The following is an 18,794-nucleotide window of genomic DNA, read 5'->3' as shown; positions in this document are numbered from 1 at the left end:
ATTTAATTGCAGACCTTATGTGTACATGTTAACTCCATTATTCTCAGTTAGGAGAAGTAACAGAGCAAGGAAAATGATGATAATGAACTTCTATAAAGAAATCTGCATTGTCTCTTACATCAGTAGGCCTTGGAGACTTAACAGCTTTTTTCCCCCAAGATATTAGCAGTATAAATGTGCGATATTAGAAATGTGACATTCTAAATCTAAATAGTGTACTGCATTTAACAGCACTAGCCTTCTAAACGTCTCTAGGGAGCTACTACAGTTTGAATATTGGGTGGGTGTATCAAGCTATCTGCGGCCAGGGCATCTAATGCACAGAGAGTTCTAAACCCTTGGAATATTCTGTAGACAGAGATTTTCCAACGCCACAAGCTGGTCCATTCTACAGAAAAACTATCTGTAAACTTACAGCACATGAGAGATATTTGCATACACATGTTTTTATTCTTATGTTAAACATGGTTGCCATGTTAGTCCACTCGGATAAGTAGAATTAAGGGTCAAACAAGTTGTAGGCGATACATTTGTATTCGACTAACTTAATATATCTGCAATGTGCTTTTGAGAGTTATGATCTTCCATTAGGTCAGTGAGGAAACAACGCAGTTACACTGGCTTTAAACACTCCAGAGTCATCTAGGTCAAAGGCTGCTTGTATGTGTCATTATAGCTCAAATTCTTTGAAACTTAACACAAAAGGAATTAAGAACATTGGCTCTCTCACTACTTATCAGATATAGGCCCTTTCAACTATAGAGTTTTATTGTCTCATCACCTCTGTCAACTTCCACCTCCTAACCCTTTCTCTTAACTGAACTATAATGACCCATGCAGGCTGACTAAGACCTGGATGACTCTCTATTATTTAAACCCAGTGTAACTGCACTGTTTCCTCACAGACCTGATGACGAGAGGATAACCCTCAAAAGCTTGTCACAGATGTATTAAGTTACCTCTTTAATGCACTATCACCTACAATTTGTTTGTTGACCTTTAATTCTCCATGTTAAACCTTGGAATACTTTCTATCAGGTAATAAACAAGGATATTGCTTTACAGTACTCGATAGAAAAATCATATTACTATTAACTGTGTCACACAAGCTGTATCTATGCAAAGCCTCTGTACCAGAGAGAAAATCAGATGTGCTTAGGAAGGTTGTGGGTTAATTGGGCCATGGACATTGGATTTTTCTGAGTTTCAGCTTCCGGGCAGAACTTGGATGGATTAATAAAGTTGCCCATTGTCAACTGGGCAGCCTAAGGTACAAAGCAATAACGTGGTCACATGGAGAATCTGTGCAGAGCAGATGCTGAATGGCCAAATCTTATCTTTCTATAAATGAGTCCTTCTGCAGGGTACAGCTCTGTGAGAAGCTGGAGGAAGGCATCTAATGTAAAACTTTATGACTCCCAGGCTTGCACCCATACACGCCGTTCATCATCACGGAGGCGGAATTTGCTTATGCAATTCAAGGTCCCCGGTGATGCAACTGCAGTCAGAAATCTCTCCTGGGCCCGGCTGAGGCAACACGGTGTGCAGGGGACTGGCAGGAGATGATGCCACTTCAGGGGAGGGCCGGGCTGGGCTCCCTGCCACAGATTCCTTCTTGGCCCCAGTCCAGATTTAACAAACAGGGGGACTGCAGTCTTTCTTCTCTCGTTCCCAGCCTCCGCTGAGCACAGATCGCTTACATGATTTCTACACAGCAAAGATCTATCTGTAGTCTACCATTTGAATATATTGGTTTTGTTTTTTGTTTTTTTTGTGTAGGTGGAAGACCTATCTGGATTAATGCCTCTCTTTTTCTCCTATACCCTCCTTCTCCTATACCCTCCTTCTCCTATACTCTCCCTCACCTCCCTCCTTCCCCCACAAACACACACACATGCACAAAAAGGAAAGCAAATGCTATGTATAGCACAGGGGTACGCCTCACCTCTCTTTCCCCATTCCCTACACATATTCATCCTTTGGTTTGTTTATATTTTCTCCCCAGGAATTTATCAGTCTATTAAAACAAGAACAAAAAGGGGGAAAAAGCAGTGGGGAAAAAAAAAAAAAAGACTCGTGATTTTTTTCAGGTAAATATAACTTTGTTCTTGCTGTAATAAACACTGATAAATTCCCAGGAAATGAAAACACAACAACCTGAAAAAACGAAGGTCTCTAATCACCCACCAGCCTCAGCCCACAGCTCCCAAATTTCTAACAGAATGGTTTCAGTCACCCTTAATAATCAAATTACATCCAGCATCCTCTATTCCCTCTCTCGCCAAAGAAATACCACTGTTTGCTAGCGCTGCAATCTGAGATGGAGCATTTTCAAGACCATCCCAATCCCATAAAACATCCTTCCCTTTATAGTGAATACACCAAGTGTCTTTTGGTCATCTGATATGATCTGTGCAGTTCATCCAACACATAGTGCCTACCCTGCCAGCGCACTGACTAACCGTCCAGCATAGGCTGAAGAGGCACGGCTGCTGGTTAGGTTAGGGGCTTAGAACCAGGGTTCACACCCCTCACTGACACTCCTTGTGACCTTGGGCAAGTCTCTTTATCCCCCATTGCCTCAGGTACCCACTTAGGTTGTAAGCTCTTTGCAGCAGGAACTTATTGTACCTGAATACTAATAATGCTCTAAGATTGCCTTGAGCATTATTGAAAAAGGAAGGGCTAAACATCCAATAAACAATCACCTGCAGGACACAACGAGGCTAAGTACAAATTCAGCCCTCTTGTCTTATATACAATTTTCTTATTAAGCACTACAGAGCGCTTTGGAATTGGGGGGGCATTGCAATGTAAATGTAAGAATGGTAACATACTGCCTGTTCCACCAAAATCCTGTCTAGTCAACCATCACATAGTATTGCAATCATCCTGACTCTCCATCCAAACCGATGCCTAGTCAACCAACACATTACTGAAATGCCATGTTCCTTATTCATCCAACTAACTGACAGCTGACCACTAAAGAACTTTAATTTTCCAATTATATCTCTACACATTTAGTTATTGAATGCCGAGACAAATTTGCGTCCATTTCGTTAACCAGGAATGATTCTTTGTTTTTTAAATAAAATTGCAATGCTAATGTGACATAAAATTGGTGACATGGGAAGTGAACACAGAGACAGTGAAAACACCCCTGTGCTGAGAAGTTATAACATGTGCTAAAGTCACTTGCTGAGAAGACTCCAAAACCAGACACCACGAACCTTATCATTCTAATGCATCCTTAGCCACCCAACTGCCAGTTCATGAAAAAGTTGAAATATGCATTCCCAAGACATTAGGTATCCGGTTGTGCTCCTATGCATAAAGAAATTAAGCCAGAACATCCTACATCACTGCCCATATCCAGACAGGTGACAGATATGCTTGCAGAAAATAGTTAGTCCCTGCTAATTCTGGCTTGGATGCAGTGAAATTCTTGCATTAAAAAAACTCCCCGTCAAACATGCTTTTGAAGGCAGATTGCTCCTGAACTACACTTAAATATTAAGATTATTTTATTTTATTTTTTTTTTTTTACAAAAAACCTACTTGCCTCCAATGGCGGTTATCCAGAACTAGGAATTTTGTTCCCCATGAACATCCACTCAGGGTGATGTCCGGCAGAAGCACCTGGCTCAGGAGACGCAGCATGACGACTTGGAAGCGCAACCTACTCCCCAGCAGCGGCACATGCCGGGTGTTAATTAGCAGCGCTGCCGTGCTGCATACGTGCTGTGGAAAGTGGAAACTGTACGTGATTACACCTCACTGGCCCACATCTGGCAGCGATCTCCCTTCTCTTGTCACGAAAGAGGCACTGGCTGCTATTTAATATGTTACTTAACTCCTCTCTGCAGTTCTTACCTGAAAGGTTCCTTTCAGTTTTCTTGCATTTGGTTGAAGCAGGGCGAGAGGGTGCGGCCAGAAACCGCAAGGCAGAATCCAACGATTGTGATGCTGCACCTCTATCCCAGGCTGGAACTCTCACATTGTACAGAAAGTGCCTATATGGTAAACATATCATAACAGGGCTGGCTGGTAGAGAAACGAGTAGCGTGCATGTCCCTGGTGGTTCACTGTTTTTATGAAGTCCTGTATGATGCAATCACTGTATCTAAATAGCAATCCAAAATGGAATAATATAACTCAAACAATAGTGCTAGCATATCTGAGGGGGATCACAGAGGTGCAGAACTGACCCCCCTGCTATACAAGCTCTTACTGATCTATTACCGACACAGTTTAGGGAAATTTATCCCAGGCCAACACTGTGATCCCAGACAATAAACCAACAAGTACAAGAAGTGTAAAAAGTAACATACACAGTAGCGACAGCAGAAAAAGACCACATGGTCCATCCAGTCTGCCCGGCAAGCTTCTTATGATAGTAACTGCCGTTCCGTGCAGGTTACCCCCAAGCCTTATGTTAAGGGTAGCATTATTTACAATCTAAACCAGCAACCCTCAAACTGTTTTTACAAGGTGAGCAGCCTTCGTGATTATTCAGACAGTGCTGCTGCTTGAACGTGCTTCGCTTTTGGACTTGGCCGTAGAAGCAGCCCTGTGCTTTTTCCCTAATGTCCACGGCAAAGTCAGGGCACAGAGCTGGCTGTTTGAATCCTATTCCCCCCTTTCTCCCCCCACCAAAGCAGAAAGCAATGCTTCAATTGCCTCATAATTATGAAAGCTAATTGGTTACTGGTAGTGATCCCCATGCCTTCTGTTAGGGGAAACAGCTGCTGCTCCCTGCAGGTTACCCCTGTGCACCCTTTTCTTCATATCCATCCTCTAGCCTCTTGTGATCCAGAGTGTTTATCTCATGCCTTTTTGAATTTGTTTACTGTTTTCATCTTCACCACCTCCTCCGGAAGGGCATTCCAGGCATCCGCCACCCTCTTAGTGAAGAAATATTTCCTGATGTTGGTTCTGAGTTCTCCCCCCTTGAGTTTCATTTTGTGACCCCCTAGTTCTACTGTTTGCTTTCCAATAGAAAAGGTTCAACATCCATATAATCACTGAAACCTTTCAGATATCTGAAGGTCTGTAGTATATCTCCCCTGCACCTCCTCTCTTCCTGAATATATATATTTAGATCCTTCAGCCTCTCCTCATGAGTCTTCTGATACTGACCCCACACCATTTTGGTCACCCCCTCTCTGGACCGTCTCCATCCTGTCTCTATCCTTTTTGAGAAACGGGCTCCAGAATTTAACACGGTACCCCAGGTGAGGCCTCAACAAGGACATTATCACCTCCTTTTTCTTACTGGTTATTCCTCTCTATATTAGCTATTGCCCTGTCACATTGCTTTACCAGATCATCAGACACTGTCACACCAAGGTCCCTCTCTTTGCTCCCTGCAGAACAGACCTGACCGCCGGCACACTTTAAAAAAAAAATTTTGGGGGGGACATTTCTAATTTTTTAGTTCCTCCGACTTAATATTGCCACGATATTAAGCTGGAGAATGTACAGAAAAGCAGTATGTTCTCTGCTTTTCTGTACACTTTTTGGGCTCCTCCAAAATTAACACCTACTCCAGAGCAGGCGTTAATTTTGATGAGTAAAAATGTGAGCCTTGGACGCACATTTTTTTTTTTTTTTTTGCATGGGGGGAATAGATAATAGCCTCATCAACATGCATTTGCTTGTGATAAGCATGTGATTGGACACGTGTTTTGGATGCGCTAACCCCCGTTTTGCATAGGAGGTTATGGACTCGTGTCCAATCGTAGGTGAAACCACGCACTGCAGCCAGCACACGGTATAGCATCGGCCTGCATATTACGGCCCTTCTAGGAGGGTAAACCCTTGCACTTTTAGGTCAACCGTCACTCTGTCTCTCCTCATCCCTCATTGTCCTTCTTTTTCACCGTTTTATCTTCTCTGTCTTCCTTGCTCCTCCTAATGCCCCATCATTCTCTATTTTTCTCCTTTTCTTCATTGCTACCTCCACACACATTTATCTCCCTGTCTTACCTTTCATGGCCTAAGACAGGGGAGCCCTGGTGTCCAGCCAGCTAACCCCAGAGATGTCCTTTATAGGACACAGAAGCTCTCCTGTAAAATACATTCTGAAATAAAACAAAAATAAAAGCAATAAAGCTATTGCGAGTCTCTAACTCCGTGCTTCCTCTAAGGAACGTCCTCCAGCCCCCCATTGGTTACATGCCACACCACCTCCTAAGAGCGGGAAACTACTCTACCACGGGTGGCTGTATGCTGAAGCTCACCCACTCTACCCCCACCCACAGTCCTTCAGTTTTACCCTTTCCCTCATCAAAATGCAGATCCTTAGCCAGTGTCATTGGAAAACTAAGGTCACAGCATTATATATAAAAAAAAATTATTCAGTATTTTGATACAGACGATGGTCTTTATCATCACTACAAAAGCATCAACATTAATGCAAATAAGCAGATACCAATACTGGCTCCCGTGCATTGGACCCTAGCCAGCTTCAATTATTCTTTTGTTTATGCTAACTCACTCCTCGTGCTGGTGGACACTTATTTGATGTCATGGTCATCTCCGTTGGATGATGGCATTAACAGAACAGGTCCAAATGAGGCTGCCAAGACCACTCTGTCATCTCCAGGCTCCAGATTAGGCCCCTTTTGGCTGGAATAGTCCTTTAATTAAGTATACAAGCCCTGCAGGAGGCCTGCTAGTCCTCTGCTGCCATTGCCAGCCACATGGCTTGCTGGCAGTGCCCACCTTGCTTTAATGTGCTGATTTTGTGGCGTACTGGTTCAACTCCGCTCAGCAGTGCTTCCACCCCTTGGAAATCTTTACATTCGGCACAGATATATTGCACTTTCCCCGCTACTGTTGATGGGCGGGGGATCACCAGGGTGGGGGAGGGGAATCAGAAACGGGAGGTCAGGTAGGTGCTATGTTAAGAAAGGCAAAACTGTGTTGGCTATACAAAGACTTAATTTTGGCAGCATAGGCATCGCCATATAGGTGCAAAGGTGGGCAGGGGCGTGCAGATACCCCTTCCCCATCATGTCCCCTTCTAATTAATCAAGCCGTAGACCTGCAGCCCTGCTAAAATTATTTATTTTCCACTTTACACCACCTCAAAGCGGATTGTATTCTGGTACTCGAGGCATTGCCCTGGCTCCTGAGGGTTCACAACCTAAGGGCCTCATATACTAAGCATTGTTCCCCAGCCTAGACAGTGCCTGTGCAAGGGTCTGCAGCCGCCCTAGGCGGTGACGTCACCATGACACGTGGCGTTCTCGCTCTCTGACCCCCGAACTGCCAATTCCCGAGGCATGAGCATGCCAAAGGCTTACTGGATCAGGAGGTAAAATGTGCGTGCTTTAAGAAACCGTGCACCGAATTTCAGTTTTAATGCTGCTCTTATTATATTGGGGCCTTAATGACCTCTGACCCAGTTTGAGGAAACCCCACCCAAATTACTCATGCTTAAAATTGACTCGAAGCATCAAAATACCATGCTTGGATTATTGCAACCTTCCTATTATGAAACAGAACCAAAGTTACAAAAAAAAAAAAAAAGAGTAAGGACTTCAGAGCTAGCAGCCTGACTCCCAGGCAGTTTAGACAATGGAGGGGGTCCAGTATCTCTCACAGGCCATGCAAGCACACAGGTCTGAACCAAAGTGCATCCAAAAATGAGAACTAAGTAAGAATTCCAGCACAATACAGCCAATAAGAACAACTGTTTCTCATAACATTTTTATATCTGCTATGTCTGCACGGAAGGCAAAGTGCAGGGTAGACTCAGGAGTCAACTTAGGAAATATTTCTGTACAGAGAAGGTGGTGGATGCAGGGAACGGCCTCCCCGTGGACGTGGCAGAGACGAGACCAGTATCTGAATTCAAGAAAGCATGGGATAAATACAGAGGATCTCTAGGGATGAGATGGGCTAGATAAATTGGATGAATGAGCAAGCTAGGTAGGCCATACAGCCTTTCTCTGCCATCGTTTCTCTATGTCTCTATGCTGATTTGCAGGGTAGCCAACGGAATTAGTAGCCTCTCAGTTTGTTCTCACCTCCTATAGTGAATCAAATTCCATTAAGCTGCAGAAAAGGACCCAGGGGCGGATTGGCCTATCGGGGGATTGGGCATCCCCCAGTAGGCCAATCGCTCCAGTCACGTGGTCTGCCGTGCGTGGCCATGACAGCGCCACGCTCGGCAGACCACGTGATGTGTCCTGGGCCGGCCTGGGCGGTGAATACCCGGGCCGGTCCGACATCGTGAATCCACCGCTGAAAGGACCCCTGGCACTACCCACAGTGTTATCTAATGACTCCAAGCACCTTGCCTCTCTAGATTATAGGTTTGCTTTTGCAAGTCTTCAGCTGGTACCGCTGCCATACAGGGCCAGTGCAAGGGTATTAGGCACCCTAGGCAAACCTTCTACCTGTGTCCCCCCTCCCCAGGTCCCAGCCCTGACATCATTCACTCAGTCAGGGCCCCTCTCTTACACACACACACTTAGGTTCCTTGTCTCATTCACATGCACCCCTACAGAGGCTCCCTCCCTCTCTCTCACACACCATTGCTCTCTCGTACACACACACACAATCCCTCTCACTCACACACAAAAAAAGTTGCTCATGGCCCATCAAGACTCTGCTTCTCTCGGCTGAGAGTAGGATGGGCGCTGCTTTGGCCCGCCGAGTCTCTGCTTTTTTTCAGCTGCGAGCAAGATGGGCGCTGCTCACGGCTCGCCGAGGGTCTGCGTTTCTCGGCTGCAAACAGGATGGGCAGCGATGTGTCCCGCCGAGTCTCTGTTTTTTTTCAGCTGCGAGCAGGATGGGTGCTGCTTCCTGGCCCACCGAGCCTCTACTGCTCTCGGCTGCGAGTGGGATGGGCTCCGCTTGCGATCCTACATGGCTGCTCTTTGCCGCCCCAGGAGACTGCCTCGTTCACCTGCTGGGACGCGCCGGCCCTGCTGCCACAGAATCTTAGGACTATTGGATTTTTTATGGCCGACTGTAAAACTGGATGCCTCGTCCCAGGCTGGAGAGCAGGATAAAATCATCGGGAAATCCCCTTGGCGAGTCAATATCACTTGATATCCAAGAGAAGGCACAAGAAAAGGTGCCAAGGCCCGAAACTTAGTCTTGGTGCCCAAAGATGGACAAATTCCCACCGCTGCCATCTAGTGGCAGATGGATGCCATAACAGGATCAGGCAGCAATGGGAAAGACATTGGAAAACTAGGCCAGGCCAGATTTCTCCTCACTTGCTGTCACGCTGGCAAGGCTGGAAGGTGGACAGCTGAGCCAGTTCATGGCAGGGCCTTTGCCTTGCTAAGGAATTGCACCCAGTTTCATTTAGTCTCAAATTCCATTATTTAAAAACAGAGATGCATTTGCCGCATCCTGACTAATCACAAAACCAAGTAAATATGTTTGAGCTGAAGGCTTACTGTGACCACATCCTGCTACAGCTTGCCAGCGGGTTAACAGGGAATGTACTTGTACTGCAACTCCACTTCATCACTGGGGGGGGGGGAGGGGCGATTCAGATTTTTAAACACGATTGGCCGCCGTGGGCTATGACAGTAACGTGGACTTTGTTTTAACCCCTTTTAGACTGAAATGACGACTTCTTGCAGAAAGTAGGGCAGCCACGTGGCTTAGATTTGTGTGCAATGTCCCAGCACGATTCAGGTTATGAGAAACAGCCAAGGTCAAAAAAGCTGAAGAGTGACCATCAGCCCCACTGTTTCTGCCTGTCCTAGGTGCGTTTGGCTTCTGCTTATCCTGCCCTCGTCTCAGGCCCCTCTGATCGTACTGGTGAGGGTGAAAGGGCCAAAAGAGTAATTCAGGAACGGAGGGGGGGGGGGGGGGGGGGAGATAGGATTGGGTATGGTGGAGGAGAAGAGAGAGCGCAGACAGTGAGTTAAGGAGCCGCATGTGGTGTTTCTTCCACACCCAAGGAGCCGAAGAAGCAGAGGATGATTTTGAATTCCAGGCCCCACTCCCCTGTCCAAGGAGTCAGAGCAGCACACAGTGCCCAGCAGTCAGCTCTCTCCCCCCCCCCCCCCCCCCCACCAAAGCAGAGGGGAGCCAGCTGATTCTGGCTTCAAGAGGAGGGAAAGGAAGAGAGGTGCTACCGCAGGTGAGTTTCCAGGCAGAGGAGGGGCTTGAGTAGCACCAGGGATAAGGGGGTTTAGACTTAAGGGCTTTAGGATCCCTGGGGAATTTACAGAGGATCAGGATCACCAGGGCAGGGAGGAGGGAGTTAGATGCACAGCCAGTGCAGTCACCTAGGATGCCAGCCATTAGGGGGCAGCAAAGAGCAGCCAGAGGAGGCCACAAGTAGAGCCCCTCCCACTCATGGCAGAGAGGAGTAGAGACTCAGTGGGGCCACGAAGAGCACCCATCCTGCTCTCAGCCGAGAAGCAGAGACTGAGCAGAAACAAGCAGGGTGGGTGGGTGGGTGTGTAGATAGAGCAATGGTGTTAGGGTTCCTTGTCTCATTCATACATGCGCCCTCTCTTACACACACTTAGCGCATTTTGATAAATGACCCCCTAAGGCATTTTCGCATGCAAAAAGCCCCGTTAACGCATGCGAAAACACCATATCGTATGGTGCGATGCAAATTTGAAAAACAGGAGGAGTTAGGGATGGGGAGTGGGCTGGGTCTGCCTGTGCGAAGTGCTATCGCACAGACTTAACACCAATTTTAACTACACCTTTTTCAGTAGTGTTAAGCCATGCGATAGCTTGCGGTAAGGTTTTATCGCATTGTATCCTACAAGGGCTGTTTTAGTTGATTTGAAGGAGAGACAGAGATAAGCCATAATGTCCTCTCCCTAGACAGGTATTTATATCCCTATAGGAGGCCCACCTAGTAACTTGAGGTGAGGTTTAGGTATTAGTGTAGGGGGTTAGGGGCCACTTTGACATTCAACGTGAGACGTACGAACAGAACAGTGCTCTCTTGTGAAGATTTGAAGGCCTTCGGAGTGAGGAAACTCACCCAAAGATGAGATTTGGGCAATGTTCTCTCCACCTAGCTTGTTGTTACCCAGGTAGAGAGACCATCAAGCTAGGTGGAGAGAACATTGCCCAAATCTCATCTTTGGGTGAGTTTCCTCTCTCTGTAGGTCATCAAATCTTCAGAGACCACTGTTCTGTTCATACGTCTCACTTTGAATGTCAAAAGTGGCCCCTAACCCCCTACACTAATACCTAAACCTCACCTCGAGTTACTAGGTGGGCCTCCCATAGGGATACAAATACCTATCTAGGGAGAAGACATTATGGCCAGTCAGTCAGTCTCTCTCTCTCGAATGCAGGACATACAACAGGTCTGGCACTTGTCACAAAGTCTGAAAATATTATCGCTATTTGCACTAACTTAGCTCTTCGCATAGGTAGTTAGCACAAATTGCGATAAACTGTATATTAGCATAAAACACACCCCTTTAGCTATTGCATGCGATACTTATTGCATTTTGATAAATCTAGACCTTAGTGAGAGCCTGTCTCAGTGAATGAGGGCAGGGCTGGAGCTAGGGCCTGGATCTGCAAGGCAGAAGGTCCACCTAGGGTGCCCAAGACCCTTGCTCTGGCCCTAGTTAGAGGGGAAAGAGCCCATTCTGTATCCACCAGTGATCCTAGCTCTATAACTCCCAGTTTTTCTTCACCTCCCAGTTCTCATTGAGTGGGGGGTGTGTGAGAGAGTTCACACTCAGCCTTAGCCCTGCCTCTCTTCCTCCACCATTCCACTTCCTTTTTGTCTAAAAACACAGGCCTTGTTATAAAGAAATACTGCTAAAATGTGCTGTTTGTTTCAGACTCGTGTAGAGAGAGGCATCAAAATGACTCCAAGGTTACAGTGTTATCCACAGAAATAGAGAGGAGAGAAAATGGGCAAGGGGCTCTGCCTTAGCCATGTTGAGTTTAAGGTGGTGGTGGGACATTAGGCAGCAATGTCAGATGAGCAGGCTAAAAGCTATGATGTAGTTTCTGGCATACAGAGGTAAATCTAGGAATCAATCAAGAGAAAGATGCTCTTGAAAGCCATGGCAGAAGCATTTGATAATTCTCAAAGTTGCCACTATGGTTTTTGGTTTTCTTTTAGTTGTCTTACAGAACCAATTAGCAGCCAGAAAATATTTTTATAAAAAGGCAAAAACCAGTGCTTGGCAGTAGCAACTATAAGAGCTAGGCCCAATGGCTCTGCTTGGCTTTAGGACCCAAGAGCCAAATAGTTAGTGCCAGATAATCTTCTCCTGTCAAGGCAATAGGCAAATTAAAGAAAGGCTGGTCACATAGGCTTGTGCCTTTCCAAGGATCACACATAGCCTCCCTACAGCAAGAGCCGAGCACTTGAGCCAATACATTCATAGCATTGTGTTTGCTGCTGGGTGAGAGGGATTGTCTTCTTAAGCACGTTCTCGGGATTTTAATGGTGCGCTGGCGGCAGCAGCTTCTATCATACACCAAGTCTACCTTTAGTGGAAGAAAGCTCTGACTAAAATGATAAATGCAAGTCGCATAAAGCTCTCCATCCAAGGAGGGTTAGCATGCACTTTCCATTCAAAGCAATTAGAAGACCCACTAGGACTGTTGCTTATTTCTACAGAAACAGAGAAGGGAAGCCTGCGAAGAGGCGCTTACAATCTAATCAAGACAGACAAGGAGGAGGTTTGGGAGAAAGACTGAACATCTCCAAGGTGGGTGATTAATTGTGGCTTAAGGACAGGGACTTTAAACAAATTGAGTAAAGCCTCAACCAGCAGGCCTCTGACCCCTCTCCCACTCTTATTCTCATGGGTTGGTGTTGTATGAGCTGTTTCTTTTCTTATTTCTGTCCTTTTCTGGATGTAAAACCTTGTAGAGGTCAGTGCTTCCCACCTGCAGGTCCCCAGGTGCCTCAAATGACAGCACTGTTCAGGCACCAGAAGCAGCAGTGTTGGTGGTGGGAGCCAGCCCCCGCGCACAGGCACAGCAGTGTCACCGTCCTTCCAGGAGCAGAGGTGGTAAACAGGAAACCCTGCACGAGGAGGCAGCAGGGCCTGTGAACTTGCAGTGGAACCCACTCAAGAAAAAAAAACATTGTCTCAGGCATCAGTAGCGATCGTGCCCCTGAGGCCCAAAGGAAAATATTGCAGAGAGGGTGGTTGGAGAAGGGAGGGATGATACACAGGAGTTAGAGGTGAGGGATAAAACCACCTGGAGAGGGAGGAATGAAAGATAAGCAACTGGGGATAGGAGAGAAGAAAGATAGGAGAGAGGGGAAATGAGAGAGACAGGTTAGAGTGGAGGAGGTAAGGGGAATACAAATAGGACTGAAGATGTGAAGGTGGATTAAGGAAGAGAGGAACTGCAGGCTGGAAGGTTTGGAGGGGGGGGGAGGTTGGAGGTTGGAGGTTAAGCAGTCACTGGCAGGGAGGGGGATGTTGATTGACCAGAGAGGGTGGAGGAGCAGCTGGAGTGCACAGAGGATGAGGATAGCCAGATTGTTGGAGGGGGAGCACAGCCCTACTAGTTGGTGTGGTCCTGTGAATTTTCAAGTCTTACAATAGGGTCACCTGGAGCAAAGCTTTGGAAGCCCTGCTGTTATGAAGGCTGTGCTGAGACGCTGCCTGCATTGTGGAACATCCACGTGCAAGCTGTTTGTGCTTTACGCAGCTGCTACCTGACACTACAGGATCCTTAGATGGAGGGTAAGGATAGGCCTTTGCTGGAAACAAACCAACCAATAAAGACACAATATTGCTGTAAGGAAATAGCAATTCAGAATGCACAAAGTGTACACTATTTTACACAAAATACACACACAAGTAACAAAATGACCCTCCCTCCCCCCAAAAAAACAAAAAAATACTGAATAGAAGAGAACCGAGCCTCCCCATCCTTAATGCGAGTCTCTACATTGAACTTCCACTACTGTGTTTGTAAGTGCTGGCGACTGCCTACACAAACCTTTGACTGATATTTTCCAGTTCTTAACTCAAGCATAAGGTGAATGATTTGCTTTTGAGGGATTTTGGGGGTTTTTTTTCAGGTAAATGAATTGTGAAGGCTTGAGAGAGATGCATATGGACAGTAATCAGGGTTGAAGCCTTGATGACTGAAAACTGAACAGCAGCAGCAAACTTGTGCTAAGCAACCCTGTGTGTTATTTAATGCCCATCGTTTTAAGTTGAGGACTACTGTACTCTCACCGCTGTCAGCTGCATCCTTTCCGTATCTTAACTCATCACTATTAAAAACTAACCACAATCTGTTTAAAAAAATATTAATCTAATTGAAGACCCTGATTAAAGCACCAGATAGCTGTAGGACTTATAAATTACTGAACGTGGCCACGAAGGCTTCTGGACATTGCTTATTAAAAAGCACAAGCACGGTGATGCAGGGGACCCCCCCCCCCTCCCACATCAAAGGTGTTTTATCGGGGTAAATCCGTGCCACGCCTGCACCAAGCTGAAGCTGGGCTTCAACTCGCAAAGTTCACCCATTCATAATTAGAAGCCCTGACCCATTTCCTCACATTAATATTGTGCAGATGCAACATCAGCAAATACAAAATCTTCCCTAAACTGCTGCGGGGTTGGAATCCTGCCTCTCACGGACATCACTTTATTTCCTATTGCTTCAGTTATCCACAGACTATGCTCTTTAAGGCAGGGCTTACTGTACCTGAAAAATATTATAAATCAATTGGAACTAAACAATGAGAAAGTTGGTCTATAAACATATTAAGGGTATTTCCCCATTCTGGCCCAGAGGAAAGAAAAGCCCCATATGAACACACAACAGAAGGGAACTCCGAACTACCCTAGCTGACCGAATCCTAGCTCATTCTGTCTTCAAGGGCACCTTGCTTTAGGTGGATACCAATTGCTCGAGATGCACTAAGAGTACTTTGGATAGATGCACTGTAGAAAGCCTCCAACCCTATGCTGTGCATCCCAACACTGATATTTACCCCAAAAATATTTAAACAGATCTACCAGTGTAGCCTAAACATACAAATCTATTATTGAGCTACAAAAATCCTTGTTACCTTCTTGGGTGACCTTTGATTCCCAGATGTAGCTGTAACCCTGAATAAGATCGGAGAGGCAGTCCTTACAAAATGAGTGCAGACAAGGCAGCAGCCGGGGCTCTCGGCCTCGTAGCCCCTGCCTGCACATCAGGCAAGTCCTCAGCAGATCTATGTCCTCCACCTTCTGACTCCAAAAGAGAGAAAGAGGCCCACTTGGGCATAGGTGACGGCCCGTCTCCATCTCAGAGCCCGCCTCACTCTGGGGCAGCCGCCGATCAGCTTCTCAAAAGGTGACGCAGTCCTTAAAGCAAACATGAAGGCAAGGGTGAGCCATCACCCATCAACAAGCAGGAATAACCCTAACCTATAGAGACAAAAAAAGCAAGAAATCACCCGGCCTCTCACCAATCTGCAAGGCATACAAGCGTCTTCTAGTGACAGCAATGCTAGAATGCAGAGCAGGCTCAGGCATTCTGCCTTATGTGCAGCGAACTTCCTGTCCAAGATTTGCTTTGTAAAAAAACAAACATTTTCTTATTGGGAACCTCCCCTTCTATAGGGTTTCCTTAGGGGAGAGGGAAAACCCAAAACACTGCAGCTCATTCTCAGTTCCTTTTTTTTTTTTTATCTAAGCCATTGCTGCAGGAAGAAACAGAGGGCATAATAAGTTAGCAGCAGGGCTCCCCTACCCCATATGCAAGCATCCAGAGTCCAGGCAGAGTCCTCAAGCTCCTTCTCCAAGTCATCCCTTCAGCCTCGATGACATTTTCCCACCGCTGAAAACGGAAGTCTGATTAATATTATAGTCAAAAGGAGCCAGACCCAGATTGTCTGCTCAGGATCCAGAGCAGCTCATCTTACACAGTCTGGGTGTTCCCATAGGGCTGCAGCAAAACCCAACAAGGGGTTCCCTATGTTAGGAGCCTTTTCAGCAAATGCAATCATCCAAATTCAGTTATAAACTCAAGGCTGCCTGGTGCACAAAGGCTTTGCTCCCATTGGTGTCTTATGGGGAAAATGCTTAGTAAGTGATGCCCTTGTGCTGCTGCTGCCTAGAATTGGCAATAGATTTTGGCATTTTAGTCAGCACCACACTTTTGAGCATATTTATGAGAATTACAATCAAGGATGCTCTTTTTTACAGGCAACTGTGGATACGAATGTAACCACCCAAAATTCTGAATTTTTCTGTAAAAGGCCTGCAAGCTGTAGATCGACAGCAACTTCCAAGCATTAATCACCATCTGACGAACCACCTAAATATATCAAAACAGGTGGGCAAGCGAAACAGAGGCATTCACCAATTATCTACATCATACAAATACAAAAAATGCTATTTGTCTTCAGACCACTGCCTGAACATGCAACAACCACAGACAGTTTCATAATTAGTCATAAAATACACTCAGAAAGGACAAGTCAACACCGCCTTAACTATAGTGCACCAGAAGGTAATGCAGTCCCATGTGAAGGCTACCACCCAGTGCATGTCCAGCACTAGAAGCCTAATATGGAGAGACTTGAGGAGCAAGAAGGGAAAGGGAAGAACAAGTAGTAAGCACCTACACACTATTACATTTATAAATCGCTTTCCTTGAACAACCCACTGCAGATTACAGCAAAAATATAGTAAGTCCATAATGCCATAAATTCAATTTAACTTTAATACCACCTCTCCAACATAGCTGTCTAGAGCAATTCACAATATAAAATTATAAAAATACAAGTTTAAAAAAATAAAATTGTGAAACAAGAATATCAAACTAAACACACACACAGATGCCATCAGCCCAAACTGTGCAAGTCAGATCTAACCAACTGACTATCGTATGCCAAATCAACCATCTCAGACTGCCAACCCACCTGCCCAACCAACACAGCCTCCCATTATTTCAAAATTGTTCAATCACCAGCTACCCTTCCCTTCACATAACATACCAATACTAAAGCTTAACCGACACCCAAGGCATCCCATGCCTTTTAAGTCAAAAGAAAAGCAAAACTTGCTCCTAGCCTGCAAACTTCACACTAGACTTGTGTACTATCTTTAAAAAAAAAAAAAAGTTCCCAGCTATACAACAAAACTACAAGTTTATCATGACATTTTACAAAACAAGTTTCATGCCAGATCTGTTGGTTTTATGAAAGCATTTATATTCCAGTTTCTGTATTGTCACTAAGCTGGGGCAGCCTCAGCCAGTGAATGACGACCAGTGGTTGCTCTGTGAGCACCGTAGCACACCGTGACAAGTGTTTCTACATGCGACACTGGTCTCCGCTTTAGGACCATGCCCTCTTCCAAGATAGGTCTGAACACTCCAACAGGATCCCTCCTTCATGTCCAAGGGTTAAACTCTACCTCCATTCCCCCTGGCCATTTGCTCCCACAATAGAAGGGCATCCTACAGAACCACTTGGTAAGCAATAACCATTCCAGGGTCAGAAGCTGCTGATCTGCAGTACGAGAATGGAAGGCTTTTCAGGGGAATAACGGAGTGAAATGGACTATGGTAGGTGAAGGGTTACCACGAGGGTGATTTAACATGCACAATGCGGACTGTCCATGTATGCTATGATGTAGAAGGATCTTGCTCTTTTTTCTAGGATACATTAATTCTTTCCAGCTAGTTTAAGTTATGATCTCTGGTGCTGGATTCATCTTTATAAGATTTTTTTTTTTTTTTTTTTAAATGACGACACTTAAAATAATTCTCTCTCTGTGCTGATATTCATACAAATCTAGTCTATCCCTTTCGATGCTTTCCAACCATGTCTGTCCCTCTATCTGGGGGCAGAATGACTTTCCAAGAGGAGGCATGGAAAGACAATGGGAAGCTGAAAAAAGACCCTTAAATACTGAGACAGAATCTCTAGAGCAAGGCCTCCAAAAACACTCTTCTCAGTGCTCTACCATGGGAGGCAGACAGCAGAATACTGGCAAATGCTCCATTCATAGCTGGGTTAAAAAAAGTTCAGACAAGTTCTTAGAAGTCCATAAAGTTATTAACCAGAAAGACATTGGAAAAGCCACCGCTTATTCCTGGGCGTTCGCAGCATGGGATCTACCTACTCTCTGGCATCCTGCCAGGTACTTCTGACCTGTGTTAGCCACTGTTGGAAACAGGATACTGCCTGGATGGCCCCTCGGTCTGACCCAATATGGCAAGTCTTGTCTTATGTTCTTATTCAGTTCTCCCCACCTGCCATGGCAGATTGACTCAGTAGTATTCTAACTTGCTCACCTGAAGGTAGATTTTAAAAGGAGTGCGCACATGGACGTGGCTATTTTATAACACACGAACCTCGGCGCGCGTGCATGTTATAAAATAAGGGTCCCTCATCTAGGGAGGGAGGTTTTGTTTTGGTTTTTTTTTTAAAGAAATTTATGTGCAGCAACGCAATCAGGCCTACCCCAGTCCGCTCCAATTAAGGAGCAGACTGGAACTTTCCTATCCCTGACCCTACCCTAGGACTCCCCAAAATTTTTAAGTTAATACTTACTGTTCCCTCCAGAGCAGAAGTAAACTCCGTGCCCCAGCCAGCTGCTGGCGTGCCCTTCCCCGGGGCAGCATCTAATGGCGCTGTCCCAGCCTGCCCGGGCCCATTCTAAAACGCGTGCATGGCCCAGTCATGCGTGCAACCCCCGTTTTTACGCACGCGGCCCTTTGGAAATTGAGGAATGAAGAGTGGGTTACACCTCCACAGACAAGTGCGAACCCAATGTATCATATATATATATATATAAACACTTCACTACCACCCCCACCTTATGCAAATCTATGTTGGC

The 18,794-nt window shown here is 45.8% G+C and overlaps 1 protein-coding gene and 1 long non-coding RNA gene across 5 annotated transcripts in view; one reads left to right on the top strand and one right to left on the bottom strand.

Annotated features, from left to right (window-relative positions):
- Nucleotides 1-18,773, bottom strand: part of TRIM66 (tripartite motif containing 66) — a 91,749-nt gene extending 72,976 nt beyond the window's left edge. For all 3 annotated transcript variants that reach the window (XM_029582085.1, XM_029582087.1, XM_029582086.1), the window contains exons 1-2: nucleotides 15,697-18,773; nucleotides 15,026-15,308 (exon numbers count right to left, since the gene is read on the bottom strand). In XM_029582085.1, the coding sequence (XP_029437945.1) occupies nucleotides 15,026-15,248 (223 nt within the window). In that variant the 5' untranslated portion in view covers nucleotides 15,249-15,308; nucleotides 15,697-18,773. The remainder of the gene's footprint in view (nucleotides 1-15,025; nucleotides 15,309-15,696) is intronic.
- Nucleotides 1-18,794, top strand: part of LOC115079076 — a 121,906-nt gene that overhangs the window by 85,228 nt on the left and 17,884 nt on the right. For both annotated transcript variants that reach the window (XR_003853185.1, XR_003853186.1), the window contains exon 4: nucleotides 12,596-12,686. This is a non-coding gene — a long non-coding RNA (uncharacterized LOC115079076). The remainder of the gene's footprint in view (nucleotides 1-12,595; nucleotides 12,687-18,794) is intronic.

This window comes from Rhinatrema bivittatum, chromosome 17 (genome assembly GCF_901001135.1).
Source record: "Rhinatrema bivittatum chromosome 17, aRhiBiv1.1, whole genome shotgun sequence".
Taxonomy (NCBI): domain Eukaryota; kingdom Metazoa; phylum Chordata; class Amphibia; order Gymnophiona; family Rhinatrematidae; genus Rhinatrema; species Rhinatrema bivittatum.
The sequence above is the reverse complement of the archived record's forward strand: the minus strand, read 5'-3'. Positions and strand labels throughout refer to the sequence as shown.